At 40.1% G+C, this 23,703-nt stretch overlaps 2 protein-coding genes across 3 annotated transcripts in view; one reads left to right on the top strand and one right to left on the bottom strand.

Moving 5' to 3' along the window:
• Positions 1 to 23,703, bottom strand: part of LOC137292586 (uncharacterized) — a 156,576-nt gene that overhangs the window by 67,198 nt on the left and 65,675 nt on the right. The gene's annotated exons all lie outside the window — the stretch shown is intronic.
• Positions 2,526 to 21,142, top strand: LOC137292801 (uncharacterized). 2 transcript variants are annotated; one of them, XM_067823860.1, is made up of 10 exons: positions 2,538 to 2,634; positions 4,987 to 5,054; positions 7,923 to 8,228; positions 9,124 to 9,239; positions 10,457 to 10,610; positions 11,717 to 11,830; positions 12,162 to 12,281; positions 12,631 to 12,723; positions 13,738 to 13,791; positions 16,280 to 20,329. In XM_067823860.1, the coding sequence occupies exons 1-10, from the start codon at positions 2,627 to 2,629 to the stop codon at positions 16,330 to 16,332; spliced, it is 1,086 nt and encodes a 361-aa protein (XP_067679961.1). In that variant the 5' UTR covers positions 2,538 to 2,626; the 3' UTR covers positions 16,333 to 20,329. The 2 variants fall into 2 exon arrangements, with proteins under 2 accessions (XP_067679962.1, XP_067679961.1); XM_067823861.1 differs by lacking the exon at positions 13,738 to 13,791 and having other exon boundaries at positions 2,526 to 2,634; positions 16,280 to 21,142.

Below are 23,703 nucleotides of genomic sequence, written 5' to 3'. Positions count from 1 at the left end.
GTCCAGTTCTAGAACCTGAACTCACTCATCCACTCACTTCTTTAAAACAGAGGCTATTTTAAATAAGCCCACTTGCCCGAGGTGAATGAGTGGTTCTGCAAACAGTTCACAATATCACCTTCCTTTGTAAGGGATCCATACCTGGACTACACCGTACGACAGAATACACTGAACGAAGACATCGGGAGGAAAAACCCTACAGTGAGTTGTTGGAGAAACAGGTTAGTTTTTTTAAACCTGTGTCTAGCTTCTGCAATTACAAAGCCATCTGCTGTTGTTCATCTCTTGTTAGAAAGCAGACATTTGTTGGCGCTTCTATATTCTTCCCTCGGGATAATGCTGCTGGCGATAGTAAAAACACATGGTGTTCCGCCGAGGCGATCTCTGTCGTGTTTATTAAAACCACATGACGCTAGAGTGTACTCGGTGCAGCGTAGAAAGTTACACAAACAGGCAGGGCGGAAATTTTCACAGGGAATCATTTCCAGCCTAACACCGGGGGTAGAAGTCTACGGTAGATGAATAAGTGCGCACGTGCGTAAGTACGTATGCGTGGGGTGGGAACAGGTGGTCGGGGCTGGAGCTTGGTTGAGAGGAGAGAGAGACAAGAAAGAGTGAGCGAGACTGATAAAGGTGAAGGGAGGACGGACAGACGGACAGAGAGATTAAGAGGCAGAGAGAGTGAGAGACTGACTGATAATTGCAGTCTAAGTACACTCATCAGACAGACGGATAGAGAGAGAGACAGGCAGAGAGATAGAGACTGATAAAGATGAACAGTGAGTTTAGTTTTACGCCGCACTCGGCAAAATTCCAGCTATATGGCGGCGGTCAGTTAATAATCGAGTCTGGACAAGACAATCCAGTGATCAACAGCATGAGCATCGATCTGCGAAATTGGGAACCGATGACGTTTCAGCCAAATCATCGAGCCTGACCACCCGTTCCTGTTAGTCGCCTCTTGCAAGAAGAGTTGCCTTTTATAGCAAGCATGGGTTGTTGAAGTCCTATTCTTCGTCGCACCTTCACGGGTCAGGGGTACAGAGGACAGAGACAGACTGAGTGAGAGAGAATGAGTGAGGCACTGATAATGGTGAAAAGATGACAGGCAGAGAGACAGACAGGCAGACTGACAGAGACACGGATATGTTTGGTGTGTAATTGCGCATGCTCTGGCGTCCCTTGTGCCTTCCTTGTGCGACCTAAGCTGCAAATTATTTACATTTCAGAGGCGTTCCTTTGAGCGTCCTAAGCGTTCTCTCTGCCTTCTCTGTTGCATCATAAACAAATAAGGGCGTCCGTTCTGCGTTGCTTCTGCCTTCTCGCCGACCGTAGTGCCTTCCTTGTGCATTCATTGGCGCTCTTTCTGCCTTCTGTGGCGACCATTCTGCAACCTGCATAGTCTAGTTTCATATGAACAGGCTAAGTAAAGCCATATTATAACGACTTCACTAAGAATGAACTATAAACTGCGTTTGCAAATAGCCATTTTGCAAGATCAGCAAGAACTGGTTTTCAACCGCACAGTCATTGCCATCTTAAATAGAAGGGTAAACAGACGTAGAAGATTGAGAACCCTGTGGGTCTGCCCATGGGTGATGCAATAGACATTTGCAGTTCGGGCACTACAACCAGCTAATGCAAGAATTGCATCTAAGGGGTGAAGGGTCATTCTACAATTATCTGAGAATGGAGCCAACCCCAAATCGCCAAACAGAACGAGACCTATTTCTATTGTAATCTGGAAAAGGCGCTACAAATTTTGAAAATGTTTGAATATGTTTTGTACATAGATAATATATCTTTTAAGCATGGTATTGTAAATTAGCAACTGCGATTGTAAGTGGCTGTACCCTAAAAGGGGGTTGAAGTAGCGTAAAGTTATTGTCTTCCAAAGACGGTACGTACGTCCCAACAACTTTCAAAGTCACTTTTGCTCAACCAATATTAATTAGTCGTAGTATTTTTGTTCTTTTTTCTTACCTGCATCGCCAGTGCCTGATGGGATGGTGTAAATCCAGCCAGGGTCGATGCAGGTAGCAAAGGTACTGTGAGTCCCCATGGACCCTCGCATGGTGATCTACCTTCAGCTGTTTGTGATGTATATAGCCCGCGTGTTATATCTTGTCTTGTCCAAATAGTTCTATCCGTTCTACCGTTCCGCACTAGTTTTATCCGTAACTGTGATATTCTAGTTGTTTTACTGTCCTTTGACAACAGGTTTTCATAATATGCACAAATCCCATTTCAATTTCAAATCTGTTCTCGTCACGATATGGCTGAAATATTGCCGATGTGACATTAAACATTTACTCACTCACTCACTGGAAAAGGCAGAGGGGAAGCAGAGAAAAGTCAGCGCGAACGCCGTGGTTGTTCAAGGGATCAAGGTTAACCCCCGTCAGATTAGCCCAGTCCGGAAGCACTGAAAAGGCGACAAGAACAACGGGATTCTGAGACGCGTTGAGGGGGAGGTAATTCTACAGGGTGTTAATAACTATTACACCGGTTACATTGCACGGAGTATTCCTCAGATGTGACCCAGATATTAGAACCTGAAGTTCTCGAGGAGATCTCACTGTAACCGTTCATTGTGAACGTTGTGGCGACATCGGACGAATATGTAATGAACAGGTGAGTATACGTATTTTGCAAATAACAATGTTATCTCCCCTCTGCTCGTGTATCTGTGGTTTTAGTGATCTCTGCTTGCCTCCGTTATACCAACGCTCCGTGCATCACATTACGTCCTACACCGTCACACAGTGCTGGTTGTATGAGGAATTTTCTGGAGATATTTGACGCCAACGTCAACACTCGGGATTCTACTGTCTGTTGCCCTTCTTTATATATGTTGCATCACCAAGCATTCATTGTTGAAAGTGTCTGAACTACTGACAACCAGCGAAGCATTCGTAAAATCTGCTGCCCGTGTTGACATGTCGACATGTCACTGTATGGTGATCAGTCCCAAATACTGCATTACAGCAGCTTACACTATTCCGAGTGTAGAATGGTACTAGAAATGTTTGACAGACAAGCCAAGCCATATGATCGCCGTGGTTCATGTCTCAGGTCTACAAGTCAGAATTGGCTGTCTCCGTGATGCCGGTGTCCCGCTAAACCTGGACCCCCTCGATTTTAGTAGCTTTTAATGGGTGTGGCAGTCGAGTAGCCATGGTAACAAGCTGAGTGAGTATCGGTCCTATCTTAGATGTTTGATTAGTACGTGAGAGGACACAAGTAAGTTAATTGTGTGTTACACACACACACACACACACACACACACACACACTGTATATGTATACATAAGAAGTAGTTTCCGAAATAACAACACAAAACGGATCTTCTCCTACATGTTTCAATCGTGTATCTTCAGGGAGTGATCTCTTCTCCCTGAAGATACACGATTGAAACATGTAGAAGATCTGTGTTGTGTTATTATTTTTCGGAAGCTACTTCTTATATATCTACAACTGTACGCTTGGTATTCTCATCACTTTCTTTACATATATCATCACGATAATACCCAAAATATTGTAACAGTTAAAGATGTAATTTATTGAAAACAGTCAGATTTCCTCATCAGCTGTGGGACAGATACACGATATATCTGCACATGGTCCTTGCATGCACATGCTGAACTTTGTTTTTGAAATGGTCCGTGCCTTGAAGTCCTGTAGGTATTATTGATGCAGCCAAAAGCAATATCAGATAGGGTCTGTGAAGTGGTATCGGGTGATCAGGCCCGTTGACATAGATAACATGTCGTTGCATCACAATGGCAGAAATCAATGCTTATACTGTTGATCACTTGATTCCTTGGGCGACACTTACTTATTTACTGACCACTACCATATAGCTGGAATATTGTTGAGAGCGGCTTTATGCAACAAGTAGAGTATAGTGTGTATGTCTTATGTAAGGCAGCTCAGAGTAAGCAGAGACATGTTTGTCTTAATCCTACAGGTAGGAAACCCTGGTGTCATGCTGATTGTGAGTCTAAAAAGAAGGAAGATGTGGTGCTTTAAATAATGATAACAATAGTAATAATAATAATTGACTTATATAGTGCCTAGTATCCATCTGACTAGTTGCTCACTGGACGCTGAAATCAGAATCTGATTATCATTACCCCAGATAACCCAAGCTGCCACTTAGGTGCTAGATGATTACAGCCACATGACTTTATATCACCGGGTACCCATTTTCTGCTGGGTGAACAGAGGCAATTTTGAACAAACTCACTTGCCTCAGGTGAGACCACATGTTCTGCATGTGCTTCGTTGTTGGGCAGGACTTAAGTCTTAGAACCTCTCAGGGGTCAAGATGCCAAACACGATCACCCATCTAAGGACTGCCCAAGCTTGACGGTGCTTAACTTCAACCAATTTGTGAGCTCTACATTCAGGACCACTCGCCCCTAAATCGGGTCAGATCTGTTGAAGATCAACAATCCTTACAAGATTACAGCTATGCTAGACATATAGTTACTGGTTCATGTATAACGAGGTATGTCATCAGAAGCAAGTGTGGAACAAAGGCTAAATTTCTTGTAAATACAATAAAAAACCCAAGAAATTACAATTTACAGGATGATTTCAAACTATGTAAAAATTGTGATAGAATAGTATAAATAGTGGCTATTGGCGCAGCCTCTTATTATTAGTTACATATTTTATTTGTTGCACATGTTAAATGTGTAAATATCACAGTGTGTAAGAAAGCAAACAGATTTTTCATGAAATTCCACTTTTGTACTACTAAATATAACATATATTCATTACAAGTAACACCCAAGAGCAATTACTATGGAATCGTGTGTCAATCCTGTACTATGTTGAAGTAAAACATTGAAAGTTACTTTAACATCTAATTTATCTTTACCATAACTCCAGTGTTATTTAGGAAAACAGAGCTATTACTCTGGGTGACGTTAAATTACTTATAATTAATATAATTATTATTCCTGCTATTGTTTTGCAGATGGTCCCCGATAAGGATGATGGAAATGTATGCAGTGGCTCTCCTCCTGGCAGTGGTCGCTTTCACAGGTTTGTTGACATGGCAACTGTATAAATGTAATCTATAATTGTTTTCTGTGTGTTTCTTTTTCAGTCAACAAGGGACTAGACATAACATTTGTTCTTATCAGTCAACTGTGAGTTTTTTCAAAAGTGAAGTCAGCAATATCCTTTCAACACATGATCCATGTTCATCCTCCATGATATCACATGATCCATTGTCCATAACATCACATGATCCATTGTCCATAACATCACATGATCCATTGTCCATAATATCACATGATCCATTGTCCATAATATCACATGATCCATTGTCCATAACATCACATGATCCATTGTCCATAATATCACATGATCCATTGTCCATAATATCACATGATCCATTGTCATTCATACATAATATCACATGATCCATTGTCATTCTTACATAATATCACATGATCCATTGTCATTCTTACATAATATCACATGATCCTTGGTCATCCTCCATAATATCACATGATCCATGGTCATCCTTACATAATATCACATGATCCTTGGTCAGCCTTCCATAATATCACATGATCCTTCATCATCCTTTCCTAATATAGCATTATCCATGGTTGTCCTTCTATAATATTACATGATCCATTGTCCTTCCATAATATCATGTGATCTATTGTCCCTCCATAATATCACAGCCATGTTCCATTGTCCTTCTATAATATCACATGATCCTTTGTCATCTTTCCTAGGGCTACACAATATAACCGGTTTATCAGTATTTACAGGTTCAGACATGAAAACAATGCATATTCTGATACCCTGACTGAAAACTGGTATTTTGACGTGCATTCGGAAAACTTTCATGACACTTGGAAATGTTCAGATATTTCTTTTTTTTCATGCTGGAAGTCATGCACATTTGTTGTGAAATGGCTACCCCCATCAATGCCACACCATTGTCAGCTAGCTTGAACTCATGCCTTTGTGTTATAAATTCTGTTGTTCACTGTTCTTAATATTTGAACCATGTTCTTTTTCAGGAAACATCTTGCAGTATATTGAGATACACATCACAGTAAATGTTTTCACATGGCAATACATCGCAGTATGAAATTTTCTGTAGTGCCCACCTTAGTCCTTCCACAAAATCACATGATCAATGTTCATCTTTGCATAATATCACACAATCCTTGTTCATCTTTGCATAATATCACACAATCCTTGTTCATCTTTGCACAATATCACACAATCCTTGTTCATCTTTGCATATAACACAATCCTTGTTCATCTTTGCATATAACACAATCCTTGTTCATCTTTGCATAATATCACACAATCCTTGTTCATCTTTGCATAATATCACACAATCCTTGTTCATCTTTGCATAATATCACACAATCCTTGTTCATCTTTGCATAATATCACACAATCCATGTTCATCTTTGCATATAACACAATCCTTGTTCATCTTTGCATAATATCACACAATCCTTGTTCATCTTTGCATAATATCACACAATCCATGTTCATCTTTGCATAATATCACACAATCCTTGTTCATCTTTGCATAATATCACACAATCCATGTTCATCTTTGCATAATATCACACAATCCATGTTCATCTTTGCATATAACACAATCCATGTTCATCTTTGCATAATATCACACAATCCTTGTTCATCTTTGCATATGACACAATCCATGTTCATCTTTGCATATAACACAATCCATGTTCATCTTTGCATAATATCACACAATCCTTGTTCATCTTTGCATATGACACAATCCATGTTCATCTTTGCATAATATCACACAATCCATGTTCATCTTTGCATAATATCACACAATCCATGTTCATCTTTGCATAATATCACACAATCCTTGTTCATCTTTGCATAATATCACACAGTCCATGTTCATCTTTGCATAATATCACACAATCCTTGTTCATCTTTGCATATAACACAATCCTTGTTCATCTTTGCATATGACACAATCCATGTTCATCTTTGCATAATATCACACAATCCTTGTTCATCTTTGCATAATATCACACAATCCTTGTTCATCTTTGCACAATATCACACAATCCTTGTTCATCTTTGCATATAACACAATCCTTGTTCATCTTTGCATATAACACAATCCTTGTTCATCTTTGCATAATATCACACAATCCTTGTTCATCTTTGCATAATATCACACAATCCTTGTTCATCTTTGCATAATATCACACAATCCTTGTTCATCTTTGCATAATATCACACAATCCATGTTCATCTTTGCATATAACACAATCCATGTTCATCTTTGCATAATATCACACAATCCTTGTTCATCTTTGCATATGACACAATCCATGTTCATCTTTGCATAATATCACACAATCCATGTTCATCTTTGCATAATATCACACAATCCATGTTCATCTTTGCATAATATCACACAATCCTTGTTCATCTTTGCATAATATCACACAGTCCATGTTCACCTTTGCATAATATCACACAATCCTTGTTCATCTTTGCATATAACACAATCCTTGTTCATCTTTGCATATGACACAATCCATGTTCATCTTTGCATAATATCACACAATCCTTGTTCATCTTTGCATAATATCACACAATCCTTGTTCATCTTTGCATAATATCACACAATCCTTGTTCATCTTTGCATAATATCACACAATCCATGTTCATCTTTGCATATAACACAATCCATGTTCATCTTTGCATAATAACACACAATCCTTGTTCATCTTTGCATAATATCACACAATTCTTGTTCATCTTTCCATAATACCAAATGATCCATGGTCTTCCTCCATAATATCATATGATTAGTCCCTTGGACACCAAACAAACAATTACAAGCAAAGAACTATAAGGTGATATTTTGTTTTGTAGATGGAGCCACGACACAAACATCATGTGACAAACATGGTTGTGTCGGCCAGCGCTACAACATCACTTGCGACATTACTGGAGTCGTCTCACATGGGATTACCTGGAGGAGCCCAGGGGGTGAGGAGGTGATGGCCTGCCCCCCTGCCGGTGGAAAGTGTCATGGAATGGCAGGATACCAACTGGTGGTGGACACAGAGGAGAGACAAGTGTTGGAGGTGGAAAAGTTCTCCTCCAGGGATGTGGGGAGGTGGTCATGTCAGGATGGCAGTTCCCCACCCACCTCCTACTGTCAGTGTGGAGAACTAGGTACATGTGATTGTTGATAGTAGTAGTAGTAGTAGTAGTAGTAGTAGTAGTAGTAGTAGTAGTAGTGGCCTAAGTGTCAGCTATATCCAACTATATTAGGTTGGTCATGTCAGGGTGATCAGTCTTTACGTTCTCTATCTCAGTGTCCCCAGATGTGACTGGCCTAAGTGTCAGCTATATCCAACTATATTAGGTTGGTCATGTCAGGGTGATCAGTCTTTACGTTCTCTATCTCAGTGTCCCCAGATGTGACTGGCCTAAGTGTCAGCTATATCCAACTATATTAGGTTGGTCATGTCAGGGTGATCAGTCTTTACGTTCTCTATCTCAGTGTCCCCAGATGTGACTGGCCTAAGTGTCAGCTATATCCAACTATATTAGGTTGGTCATGTCAGGGTGATCAGTCTTTACGTTCTCTATCTCAGTGTCCCCGGATGTGACTGGCCTAAGTGTCAGCTATATCCAACTATATTAGGTTGGTCATGTCAGGGTGATCAGTCTTTACGTTCTCTATCTCAGTGTCCCCAGATGTGACTGGCCTAAGTGTCAGCTATATCCAACTATATTAGGTTGGTCATGTCAGGGTGATCAGTCTTTACGTTCTCTATCTCAGTGTCCCCAGATGTGACTGGCCTAAGTGTCAGCTATATCCAACTATATTAGGTTGGTCATGTCAGGGTGATCAGTCTTTACGTTCTCTATCTCAGTGTCCCCAGATGTGACTGGCCTAAGTGTCAGCTATATCCAACTATATTAGGTTGGTCATGTCAGGGTGATCAGTCTTTACGTTCTCTATCTCAGTGTCCCCAGATGTGACTGGCCTAAGTGTCAGCTATATCCAACTATATTAGGTTGGTCATGTCAGGGTGATTAGTCTTTACGTTCTCTATCTCAGTGTCCCCAGATGTGACTGGCCTACGTGTCAGTTGTCTCCAGCAGCAGGAGAACTTTGTGGTGGCATGTACAGGTCTTCAGAACCATGGGGCTCCGGCTGTTGTCCTCACACTAAATGTAAGTAGTGGGAACATTGACTTTATTATGTACATGTTGGCTGCAGCTGATGTATTTACTTTCAGCACTTACCTTCTGATCTTCAATAAAATTAGGCAAATTAATTGCTAATTATTTATGGTTAAGAGTGAAGTAATGTGTATGCTTGTATAGATGTTGAAATCAGATGAATAGTTAACAGGAGGCAGATAGCTTGCAGGTTGCCACAGACAATGAACACAAGTGTGATACTGATGTATGTCAGCCAACACAATGGTGATGATATGTCAGCTAGTAATGACTGACAGTCAACACAGTGGTGATGATATGTCAGCTAGTAATGACTGACAGTCAACACAATGGTGATAATATGTCAGCTAGTAATGACTGACAGTCAACACAATGGTGATGATATGTCAGCTAGTAATGACTGACAGCCAACACAGTGGTGATGATATGTCAGCTAGTAATGACTGACAGCCAACACAGTGGTGATGATATGTCAGCTAGTAATGACTGACAGCCAACACAGTGGTGATGATATGTCAGCTAGTAATGACTGACAGTCAACACAATGGTGATGATATGTCAGCTAGTACTGACTGACAGTCAACACAATGGTGATGATATGTCAGCTAGTACTGACTGACAGCCAACACAATGGTGATGATATGTCAGCTAGTAATGACTGACAGCCAACACAATGGTGATGATATGTCAGCTAGTAATGACTGACAGCCAACACAATGGTGATGATATGTCAGCTAGTAATGACTGACAGCCAACACAATGGTGATGATATGTCAGCTAGTAATGACTGACAGCCAACACAATGGTGATGATATGTCAGCTAGTAATGACTGACAGTCAACACAATGGTGATGATATGTCAGCTAGTAATGACTGACAGCCAACACAATGGTGATGATATGTCAGCTAGTAATGACTGACAGCCAACACATTGGTGATGATATATCAGCTAGTAATGACTGACAGCCAACACAATGGTGATGATATGTCAGCTAGTAATGACTGACAGTCAGCACAATGGTGATGATGATGTTATGACTTCTTTGATGACCTATGAGTCAGAAGATATTTGAGAAAGAAGGTTGTACTCCACCTGTACGGGAGGTTTGACAGGTCCTTTGATAATTTGCAAACCAATACCAGTATGTATGCAGTAAGGGTGTTTCGTCGAAGGCAGTGCAGTTTATGGCAGGTGTAATATGTTTCAGGGCAGCAATTTTGCTGAATCCACATCAACATCCTCCAGTATCTCCATAGAATACACCAAACTGAATGGAGAAGTCTTCATGTGCTCCATATCTGGAGAAGCTGCGGAGTGTCTAGATCCCAGCACTGTCCGACAGATGTACGCTACCTGTCCAGGTGGGTACAAACAATCATACAGTGTTATTGTTACAGGTATATCATATTATTACAGGTATGTATAGGTTATCATGCGAGTGTGTTTTTGAATGTTAATATCATACATTAGGAATAAACACATTTGTATTTAGCTTCCCAAGGGAAAATACAGTGTTTGTCACCATGGCTTGCTAAATGCAATGTTTGCTAACTGCCACAAATCATGAAACTAAATTTCATGGCAGATAACATCGCATAACTGGACCATTGCTGGCCCAGAAAAAAAGGAAACTGCCCCAGTAAAGTCAGAAAGTCAGGCCTAGTTAAGGAATTCAGGAACTTGGAATGTAATATTTTGCACATTGGCGTTGAACTGGCCTAGTACAGGCAATGCAGCATGGCCCAGTACACACACACACCTTCTTGTCACTGCGAGGATTACAGATTTTTTTTAAAAAAATAAAAATTTTGAGATTAACCCCGACTTGAACCACTTCACAGTACAATGTGTCTAGACAAGGCCAGACACTTTGGTGTACCCCACCTGAGTGCTTTGCCAATCGCTACGCTACTGTCACATGCAATTGATTAAAACTTCATCTAGACATAATCATGGGTGATTGGCCTACCGATAACCACTGATGACACCTACCGGTTCTGTAGTGTTATTTCTATAAGTCGACTGAAAGCCGATTTTGATCCTCAACTAAACGATCTTGACACAAATGGCGGATGACAGCAAGGACGATTGGGTGCATAAAGGGGTATGGTCAAAGCAAGCTCCCTCCTTGGTCGACACTTGCTATTGTCTGCCATTTGTGTCAAGATCTTTTAGGTGAGAATCACAATCTATAAATTTCTGTCTTTGGTTTGTAAACCACTCTGTCAAACAACCCAGCATGAATTTTCGTGGATCAAAGCAATGACCTTTCTAATTTGCATCATTAGCCATAATTGATGCCAACAAATACCAAAATGCCTCTTGATATCATCCTGCCAAGAACACTATCCACTGCATTATGTTATTGTTACAGGTGCATCATGTTATTCTTACGTGTATATCATGTTATTCTTACAGGTATATCATACAGTGTTATTGTTACAGGTGTATCATGTCATTCTTACAGGTATATCATGCACGTCGATCAACACATACCTGATTGTGTGTGAAGTTATTTTATGGATCTCCGGATTCACTAACCTCATTGTGCTGTACCTGGGCTCTACAGGCGAGCGTGTATGTAAGTACAAAACCTCATTGTATTGTACCTGGGCTCTACAGGTGAGCATGTATGTAAGTACAAAACCTCATTGTGTTGTACCAGGACTCTACAGACGAGCATATATGTAAGTACAAAACCTCATTGTGTTGTACCTGGGCTCTACAGGTGATCATGTATGTAAGTATAAAAAAACAGTTCTGCTCTCAGGTGTGACTTCTGTGTTTGTATGTTCTACATCAAGGTTCCCTCATCAAAATATAAACTTAGTATATAAATATCAGTATTTTGGTTTTGGTTTTCAAATATAGATGTGAAAAACCAGTTGTTGAAGTATATGCTTGTATTGCAGATACAGGTCAGGAGGAGATGGTGGAGAAGGGAACGCTGTGGCTGTTGGGCATCATCCTGGGGGCATTCATGTTGCTGCTTGGGACTATCCATGCAATCCTGCTGTCACAGTTCTGTGCAGGTGAGAGACCCCACCCCATCCTGCTGTAACAGTTCTGGTCAGGTAAGACACTCCACCTCATCCGGCTGTCACAGTTCTGTTTGGGTGAGAGACTCCACCCCATTCTGCTGTCACAGTTCTGTTCAGGTGTGACTCTCCACCCCATCCTGTTGTCACAGTTCTGTTCAGGTGAGAGACTAACCTGCTCCTGCTGTCTCATTTCAGTATATGATTTCTCGGACAAATTCACATTTACAGAAATTTTGATGAACCTGTGAATGATGTCATGGAATCTCCACTGGACATTTACTTGATGCTATTACCACCGTATTTAGTATTACAGCTGTATTGACTTTCACATATATTTCAGTGTCGACCAGTGTACCTATTGCAGGGGCAGCCATGTGTGCATTCACTCTTCTCATCGGCCTTGGGCTGCTGGTAATCTCTGTGCTAAAGAAAGGTGGGTCTCAGATATCCCCTCAAACATGCCATTGATCATTGACCTGCAAAGCACTAACTTAATGTATGTTTACCAAGCATAGCAGATCAGTTCTTGCAATTGTATCATCATCGGTGAAGGTGTAAGCTCTGTTGAAGGTCCAGCTTGCAATTATTTGTGTGAAGAAACGCTGTCAGATTCCTTTTCAATGTGTGCATGTTGAATTTTAATCAGCATGTTATTACTTGATATATTTTATGTATAGTCTCGTGCCTTTGCCTTGAAGCATAAATATGTCTGGCTGAGCATGGAATGTCTTGGTATTTGTAACCTGTACATATATGCTAATTGCATCAGTATTTGAATTGTGGATGCTTTTAGCACTCATGATTACAAATCAAGAGATCTTTTGTCATGGTATATCATCTGTCGTCGTGCTATAAGTCCATAGTTACCCTTGTACTGTTGACATCTCTGAAATTACAAACCTCAAGCTGAAAATGTGTATAAATGACCTGACTTGGATGTCAGAAGATGAAGGATGTTGACAGATTGTTGGTGCTGTTAATATTGTTGATACACAATTGAGCTGCAGTGCCTTGTTTGTTTTTGTCAATCTGCATACCTGAAGTGACCATTAATCTACTTATCTGAGTTGACTGTCAGTTTACGTACCAGAGTTGAATGTTAGTCTACATGCCTGAATTGACTGTTGATCCATGACCTACATACCTGAGTTGACTCTCAATCTACATACTCTATAGCTAGTTGACTGTTAGTAGAAGTACCTTTGTTGCCTGTCAGTGTACATATCTGAGTTGACTGTCATTGTATGTACCTGAGCTGACTGTCAGTCTGTGCATTTGAGTTGACTGTGTAACTGAGTTGACTGATAGTCTAAGTATGATAGTTGACTGTTAGTCTAGGTACCGAAGTTGACTGTTATCACTTCCTGAAGAGAGATTACAGGTGATTGTTCTAGGTCATCTTGATCTTGCATGTCTGACTGCTGCATGTCGCATGTGTGTGTTGCAGTGACCCCAGAGAGCACAGAGTATCAGCTGCCGGAAGACCTCAAGATGAAGAGAGGTACATGCTTGTTTTTTGCATGAATTTCTTGCTAACATTAGAGAACTTGCACTTTGATACTCTTTGGAAAGAAATAGGAACATTTAGCTGAGGAAGACGGCCAAATGTTTTATGAAGAAAACTATTTGTTTGCTAGACATTCTTGATGTCCAGACAACCTTTTGTAAAAAGAACTTCGATTGCATTGAGCAAACAGGAGAAATTCAGCGCTCTTACAAGGAAACATCTAGTTTAAAACCTGTGTTGACATCAAGGTCCTTGTGACTCCAGGTTCCTGTCATGAGCAGAGGGTCAAACGTTGAGCATTGGGGACCAGTTATTGTAGGTTTGGTATTTTTTGTCTTTTTGTTTTGTTTTTTGATATTAGAGCATTAGTAATTTAGTTTGGGGTATAAATTAGGAATTCTGGCAATATTAAATGGATTTTCTTACCAGTGTCTTATGGGTTACAGTTGCCACTGGTTTGTTTGGTTTCACTCGCCATTTTGGCAAAGCAACTGGTTGCACGTGCTGAAAGGTTCCATTCCATGAGTGAGGGTGTGCACCATTCTTAGTGGACATACCCACTATTGCATATATAAGGGGCACACAACAGTTTTTTTATTGTCTGAGTGGACACTTCAAAGGGTAAGTGAACCCTTTGCATTGTGAAAAGTAGAGTTTGTTCTGAGATGGACAAGTGCTTATTTCGTGATGAAACAGATGGCCCCCTGTCACAGCAAAGCATATAAATTATAGTAGGGTGGACATAAATATAGTTTTGAGGACATATTAAGGGATAGTATTAATTTCAGGTGTCTGATAATTTGGGGACAGGTTTGGGTTGTTGTTATGATTAACTTGGACTTTTGTATTTCATTTTCCAGCAGTGTATTTTGTATTGTTTGTTTAGTTCTGGATTTGGTTTTCCTTATGAATAAAATGATGAAATGTAATACATTGTGTATCCTGAATTCCAAGGCTGCATCTAGAAACTGGGGAAACAGCATGGAAAAGAATTCTGTTGATGGATTGATAGGTTTAAATCCATAGTGACCCCTCTTGTGGTGAACATGCCAGTTGGAAGGGAAAAAAACCATGCAAAGTAGACACTCACACATATAACTGAAGTTATCACAAGAGACACAGAACCAGGCCTGTTACATTTTGGTGCCATGACCTGGATGCAATTTATTTGTGATTAATTGTTGACATTTCTATTTCTGTATTATTCATATACCTGTTGAAATAATGCAGATTTGAAGTTTGGCATATATAAATTGCAGTCGTATAGCTGTTGTATTGTTGGATGTTTTGCTTGAAGTAGGTTTTGTTTTTGAGTTTCTCAAGTTGATGGTAAACTTTCTTCAAGGTAACTGCATATTTCAAAATCGACTTACACTATGAGTTGTTTGGTTTGTTTCAAAATGAAGCTCTTTGTGAGTCCCTTAAGGATGATGTGAATTATGATATGCCCAAACCATATGTTCCATCTCACAGTGTCGCCTCCCAGTTATTCTGGATAGATGTAGGTCAGGAGAATATAGGTCATTCTCATGTCCATTTCCCCAGTACCAGAAGTGAGAATGTTCCATTGGCTGGTGCAGGTCATCATGACCTTAGGTTAGGTCAGGACAATGTGGGTTGTTCACACATACATTCCCTCAATGTTAGAACTGAAAGTGTTTCACTATCTGGTGTGGGTCGACATGCCCTTGGGTCAGGTCTTGGTCAGAGTCAGGATCACTCTGTTAGGTTTGAACCTTCGTTACCAAATATGTCCATGTATATGAGACAATGTATTGAGAAGGATGGCCGTATGTATGTCCATATAGATGAGCCAATGTATTGAGTAGGATAGCCGTATGTATGTCCATGTATATGAGCCAATGTATTGAGATGGATGGCCGTATGTATGTCCATATAGATGAGCCAATGTATTGAGATGGATGGCCGTATGTATGTCCATGTAGATGAGCCAATGTATTGAGATGGATGGCCGTATGTATGTCCATGTATATGAGCCAATGTATTGAGATGGATGGCCATATGTATGTCCATGTATATGAGCCAATGTATTGAGATGGATGGCCGTATGTATGTCCATGTATATGAGCCAATGTATTGAGTAGGATGACTATATGTATGTCCATGTAGATCCTACAGTGTATTGAGTAGGATGGATGTACATGTCCCAATCTAGATCAGAAAGTGTATTTTGAAGGATGGCCCAAAGTGTTTCCTTGTAGATCTGACAGTTTATTAAGAAAGATGGCTCTATATATCTCTATGTAGATCAGAGAGTGTATTGAGAAGGATAGCCCTACTTGTATCCATGAGGATCACAAAGTTTATTGAGAAGGATGGACCTAAATTTGTACATGTAGGTCAGATGGTGTATTGAAAAGAATGGACCTACATTTGTCCATGTTTATCACACTGTGTATTGAGAAGGATGGTTGTAGGTATCCCTAGACTACAGGGACTACAACTCATTGATCTGTTTCAGGAGACACTGCAGTACTGGAGGAGGACACGGATGAGCTGGAGGAGGACAAGTGACATTTCCTTTCACTTCTCTCCTGCCTATCACGAGCCAGACATCACCACGCTCATCTCCGTCCACATGCGTGTTGTTCTGACTTAGATGCACTTCAACACGCACAAGTTTTCTGAAGGCTGTTGTGGATATACAGTGTTGTAATCAGAAACACCCCATGTACAACCAGTTTGTAGTGAGATCTCCAAGTGCACACACTGACAATCTGTTTACCACTATTCATCACTTATGACCATTACCAGTGGAAGTTTTTTATCAATGTTCCATAGTTAGGTCAGATGGTATTGTTGTTTTTTACTATTTCCTTGTTGTGTCACAAGATTCTAATTTATGAACCTCCAGTGATTTCACTCTGTTATTTATGAAAGGCAGTATTTCAAGTCGTATCCTGATACCCCATTGATTAGGGGCAAAACTTAAATGTTGCACTTCTGCCCCAGGATATTGATTCATTTTTGTCTCTCTGCCCATGAATTTTCTGAGGAATAGCCCTTGACTTTGAATTATCACATGTTTTGCATGCTGAATCACAGAATGCGATCGAAAAATTTTACATTGTTGAAAACTTCCAACATCCCAGCTAACATCACGTAACTGGGCCAGTACTGGCCCAGTGAAGTCAGAGCATCAGGCCCATTTAAGGCATTCTGGAGCTGGGCCTGTACTATTTTGCACACTGGCGTTGAACTGGCCCAGTACAGGCAGAGAACTCTGGCTCAGTACGCAACCGTAACACTTGCTTAATTGGCCCTTTACAGTTTGACCAGCACTGGCTCGGTTATAAGATCAGTACCATTTCTACAGTTTAAAACAAGCTGATTCCAAACAAAAATAATCTGAAGGAGAAAATTCAAAACAAAACAAAACACAGGTTTATCCATATGCGTTTGATTCCTTCTGAATTTAACTTACATTTTTGAATTATGCAAACAGGTCATGCGTGATCTAAAAATATGTCATATATGATGAATGACCGAATGTTTAAAATTTTCAAAATGCTCTGGTCTCAGCAAAATGTATACTGCATGTTATTATTCAAAATTTAGCTCAACACTTAACTTGAGTAGCAAAAGTAATCTCTACAAGTGATTCAAAGCAAAGATTGTTACTATTTAGAGTCACATCACATCAGTTTACACTCAGAAATATGGAAAGTGTCACCTCTCTAGAGCAAAAGACATGGTCCTGAGATAATCTCCCACAATTACCCAGATGGGAAGTGCACTACCTGTACTGGGCCAGTATGGGGCCAAGGTGGTGTCGTGTTTACGGTAACTATCCATATGTGGCCTGGTACAGTTTTGCCACTAAAGGAAAATAGCACTGGTCCAACACTGGCGTATGTTATACCAGTACCAACAGTACAGGCCAGACCAATGCCAGCACTTGCCCAGTAATGTGATGTTAGCTGGGATATAGTGCCAATACCTGGATTTTGCTTAAAAGCTTATCCACAAGGCTACAAAGGATCACTGTGAAGAATATGATTGTCAGCACAAACCATGTGTTCCTCACAAGACAGGTAGTGCGTACAGGGCACAGCATGTGTATTGCACACTCAGTTAGCAGTCTCATCCCAGTTGATTTGAACAGTAAGTACCAAATATTTAAATTATATCTAAGGTATATCTTTAGTTGGTTTATAAAAAGAATAAAACATGACCCTTGGGCATTATCAAGAAGCAACAATGGTTTCCCACGAGGAATACACGGGCGCATACGGCTATTGGGCATTCCCTCAGGAAAACATCTTTACTTCTTAATAATGCCTGCAGAATTTGTTTTATCCTGTACTTACTTTCCAGGTGTGAATGTTGTGTTTATCAAACTTGTCTTGTGGGGTTTTCAAATGTCTACTATATTTTGTAAGGCTTAAAGGAATTGTGATATATGTGTAGGATATAACATCATCTGCAGGCATTTTTGAAAAGTAAGCTATCTTACATATCAGTAATGCCCACAGGTCATGTTATATCTAAACTTATAAACTGACCGAAGATATTTACTTTAGATATAATTTCAATATATGGTATTCACAGATGAAATCAACTGGGCAGAGTCTGGTAGCCGACGCCTCGCCTTGCATGTGCAACGCACCTGTTTTGCACACACTACCTGTGCCCCCCCACGCACTACCCATGCCCAGCACATACGCTGTATGTACGCATAAGGTACTGGGTGTCAAAACTGGTTGTCAGCACGATATGTTGGAAATTGTAAAAAATGTGACATTTTATGATTATAATCAGTGATGGCAAGATAAAGTTGTGTCAAACTTCAAAATAAATAATAATTCAAAGTTCTGGGTCAGAGGGACATTACTAACATAATGCCTGATTCAGGAGGACACATTTATATATAATTGCCTGAGGAAGCGAGATTGTATCCGATTTGAGGGATATTACAAAAAAAAGTGTCTCCAGAGAACAACAGAGTGACATCATTTTAGGTTTTTAATTGACAAGTCACCTCAAGTTTTATAATACTTCTGCATTTCCCTCCATATATATGAGGAGAATTTTTATCAAAGTTTATAAGCTTGGGTTTTTTTTAAGTAATTCAATACAACAAGAACCTTTTTTGGAAAATGTCTCATGTTTTCCTCCTATCTCTGAGATAGTCTGTTACATTACTGCTGGCATGTTGGTTTCATATTGTATTCAGAATGTGAATTACTTTTGGTCAGCGGACTAGCAACCAAAGAATATTCAACAAACATTGCATCTATATTAAGATTCATGAAACAACCATCCATTTCAAATGCCAGTGCCTGAAGTAACTCATTGGGAAAGATGAAAATTTAACCTTTGGCACTAGTCATCAGTCAACGACAAACTTGATGTCTCTGCACTAATTTTAATTTTACAGGAACAATAACTTTAATTTTGAAAACAGAACAAGTAAAGAAATCTGATTCCTGAAAAATGTCCAAAGCAAACAAAATGACAAGATGTTTTATTCCGGAAGTAGGGTCGTCATGCCCACAGTTTCTTTTCAAAATTTGGATGGAAAAATCGTGGACTCCAAACAATCCAAAACTCACTGGGACTTGGAAAAGATATCTCCATTGTAGATTGGCATTTCTTATTTTTTTTCTCCAGTGCAAAGTTCTTGGTTTCAGCTTCAAGGATGTTGTCATGTCCTCACATGGGCTTGCAAAAACAACTTTTAAAAACAAAGGTCCATGCATTCTCACTCTGTTAATTAAGTCCCAGTTAGCAAGTGCTGGGGTCAAAGAGATCACCAGTAATATGATGTTAGTCGTCAACTGTGCAGTGACAGTATGGAATCATGAAGTAAGATTGTCCAGAATGAGAGTGTCATTTCGACCAGAAAATGGTGTCGGAATTTGGAATGTGCAGATGTCGGATAATTCAGTGTTTAAATGATGATAGTATAGAAGAAAGCTGCTGGGACCGAAAAATTAAGTTGGAATTCACAGATTGTCAGATAATTCAGATGTCGGAATATACAGAGTTCATTGCACTTTTCATTCAGGGTGAAAAGATTCTTGGGTCAAATTGATAATTTTTCACATTGTTTTACATGTATTTTTTTCCAAAAATCCACTGTACATAGCTTTATTGTGGTCGTATTTCCATGGTTACCAATAGTCCCCCTTTGACATTCCAGAAAGACTGTTTGTGTTTGTACAGCGACTACATTAATTAGATTCATGACATACTGTAGATCAAGCTTTAATCCTTTCAATTCAGAATTCTTTGTTTTTACAATATTTTGAGAATAGCCACTTGTATTGTAATATTGTATCCTGTATGTATGTGCATTGTACTTCTCGGGTGCCTTAATCAAGCATTGCAAACGAATGTGCAACGTTATGTCCCTCAAGTGATAAGGCACGCTTGTATCACCTCACACCTTCAAACTAAGGGGATCTGGTGGTTAAAGCTTTCCCCATGTCAAGGTGAAGCAGGATATGGGGACCTGGTGGGTTGTGTTCCTCGGTGGGGTGGGGGGTTGGGGGGTGGATGCAGTTACATTGTTCCATGTGTCTAGGTGAAGAAGGGCATGGGGGCTGGTGGTTGCAGAGTTTCCATGTCAAGAAAGATCATGGTTCAGTTCAAACACTCACAAGACTTCAATGTAACTGCCCTATGTTCCATTCTTGTACTGTATGAAGACACAGGACTCAGTCTAGCAGTCCATTGTGCCCTTCACATACTTAATAAAGACAAATGTGCAATATTTAAGTCAGAACCAAAGGTGCATTCATATTGTAGAAGATTTCTTTATTTACATTTTTAGCTCACACACAGGCAGGAAGTTGTGGGACTATGGCTGCTTCTGGCTATATGTTGCTATGGTGGTGAAAATGCCTGTGTTTTGAACAAACATATGAGTTGAGGTTGACCCATGACAAACTGTATATGTTGATGCATATTACTTTCCATAGGAAGCTGAGAGTTCATCTCTGAAATTCCATGCAGTTCTTATTGTTATTTGGCACAATCCTTGGTCAGTGCTGGATGGGACATTTTAAATAGTGTGTTCTCAGCCACATTTTACATATATTTTCAGTAATTATGACATTTCATCGAACACAGGTGAGACACAGAGCCTTTTGAATTCCACCTTCACATTTATCATAGCATATGTTGCCAATATATATTATACGCCATGCACAACTGGATTGTTTGCTACTGTTTACACTTTGTCTAGTCTGTATGTATTATTCTGAAACAGTCACATATATACACAAACCGTCCTCTCCAGTCTTGCCTTGTTATTATTCATCTTATTTAGTTTGGTCTGCCTTGTTGCCCTGTTTTTACAAATAAAACATAAAATATATATTTTTTTTGTATTGTGTTCATTTTTCATGGGGAATCACTTTTACGTTGTACGCATTAAGATAAGAAGGTTTTGTGGGGCCAGACAACCCATGGTAAACAAAACCTGTCATCAGGCCAGTCAGACAGCCCATGGTAAACAACGCTTGTCAGGCCAGTCAGACAGCCCATGGTAAACAACGCTTGTCAGGCCAGTCAGACAGCCCATGGTAAACAACCCTTGTCAGGCCAGTCAGACAGCCCATGGTAAACAACCCTTGTCAGGCCAGTCAGACAACTCAAAAATGCATAAATGTGAAATGCAAAAAAAATCAGTTGTTAGTAATGCATGAGTCAGCATATCCATCTTCACCAAAACCAATAAAGTAATAACGATTGATTCAAACAGATCCTGACTACTACTCAGAAAGTAAGGGCCTATGATGAAGCCAGCACCTCCGACACACCAGGTGTCATGGGGAGAGATCACAGGTCATGCTGCTTTATCACTGGCACTTGTTTCAAAGTGTTCTGTTTGAACACACGAAACGGAAAACTGTATCTATATCTGAGTACATTATCCTTTAATATTGTCGTTCGCTTCTCAAAGCAGACCTCATGAAGACACCGGAAAACTTATTGATTTGCGGGGCATATATAGAAATTGGTGAGTCAGACAAGCACAGACAAACTTTATGGAGGAATAACTTCTCTTTTGGGCAAAGCGAAACATTACAATATAGATCGATGATCGATGCAGCACCATAGGAGACCACATGATATGTGTATGTACACATTCACCTATATATGTATGCATTCACCCATCTATATCTGTACACATTCACCCATCTCTATTTGTGCACATTCACCCGTCTGTGTCTGTTTTCATTCACCCATCTGTATTTGTGCACATTCACTCATCTCCGTATGCATTCACCTGTCTGTGCATGTAGACATTCACCCATCTGTCTGTATGCATTCACCCATCTGTGTCTATACACATTCACCCATCTATCTGTATATATTCACCCATCTGTGTATGTACACATTCACTCATCTCTGTATGCATTCACCCATCTGTGCCTATACTCATTCACCATATGTGTCTGTAGGCATTCACCCATCTATATCTGTATATATTCACCCATCTGTGCATGTACATATTTACTCATCTCTGTATGCATTCACCTATCTGTATGCATTCACCCATCTGTGTCTATACGCATTCACCCATCTATATCTGTACATATTCACCCATCTGTGTATGTACACATTCACTCATCTCTGTATCCATTCACCCATCTGTGTATGTACACATTCATCCAGCTGTGTCTGTATGCATTCACCATCTATATCTCCATATATTCACCCATCTGTGTATGTACACATTCACTCATCTCTGTATGAATTCACCTATATGTGTATGTAGACATTCATCCATCTGTGTCTGTACGCATTCACCCATCTGTGTCTGCACACATTCACCCATCTGTATGCATTCACCTGTCTGTGCATGTAGACATTCACCTATCTGTGCCTGTATGCATTCACCCATCTGTGTCTATACGTATTCACCCATCTCTGTATGCATTCATCCATCTGTGTATGTAGACATTCATCCAGCTGTGTCTGTATGCATTCACCATCTATATCTCTACATGTTCACCCATCTGTGTATGTACACATTCACTCATCTCTGTATGAATTCACCCATCTGTGTATGTAGATATTCATCCATCTGTGTCTGTACGCATTCACCCATCTGTGTCTGCACACATTCACCCGTCTGTATGCATTCACCTGTCTGTGCATGTAGACATTCACCTATCTGTGCCTGTATGCATTCACCCATCTGTGTCTATATATTCACCCATCTGTGTATGTACACATTCACTCATCTCTGTATGCATTCACCCATCTGTGTATGTAGACCTTCACCCATCAGTGTCTGTATGCATTCACCCATCTGTGTCTGTGCGCATTCGCCCATCTGTGTCTATACGCATTCACCCATCTGCGTCTGTACACATTCACTCATCTCTGTACGCATTCACCCATCTGTGTCTGTATGCATTCACCCATCTGTGTCTATACGCATTCACCCATCTGTATCTGTACGCATTCGCCCATATGTGTATGTACACATTCACTCATCTCTGTATGCATTCACCCATCTGTGTATGTAGACATTCACCCACCTGTGTCTGTATGCATTCACCCATCTGTATCTGTACATATTCACCCATCTGCGTATGTACACATTCACTCATCTCTATGCATTCACCCATCTGCGTATGTACACATTCACTCATTTCTGTATGCATTCACCCATCTGTGTATGTAGACATTCACCCATCAGTGTCTGTATGCATTCACCATCTGTGTCTGCGCATTCACCCATCTGTGTCTATACGCATTCACCCATCTGTGTCTGTACGCATTCACCCATCTGTCTATGTACTCATCTCTGTATGCATTTACCTATCTGTGTATGTAGACATTCACCCATCTGTATCTGCATACATTCACCGACTGCATTCAGTGCACACTCGGCCACCCATTGAGTCAGAGAAGCAAAATAGA

The sequence above is a fragment of the Haliotis asinina genome, chromosome 1, assembly GCF_037392515.1.
Source record: "Haliotis asinina isolate JCU_RB_2024 chromosome 1, JCU_Hal_asi_v2, whole genome shotgun sequence".
Classification (NCBI taxonomy): domain Eukaryota; kingdom Metazoa; phylum Mollusca; class Gastropoda; order Lepetellida; family Haliotidae; genus Haliotis; species Haliotis asinina.
Note: the sequence above shows the minus strand (reverse complement) of the source record. Positions and strands in the feature narration are given on the sequence as shown.

What these genes read in the sequence shown, in the direction of transcription:
- LOC137292801 (XM_067823860.1), top strand. An exon ending in CTGTTGTCCTCACACTAAAT is followed by an intron (nt 9,240 to 10,456) that starts GTAAGTAGTGGG and finishes AATATGTTTCAG; the next exon opens with GGCAGCAATTTTGCTGAATC. An exon ending in CTCTACAGGCGAGCGTGTAT is followed by an intron (nt 11,831 to 12,161) that starts GTAAGTACAAAA and finishes CTTGTATTGCAG; the next exon opens with ATACAGGTCAGGAGGAGATG.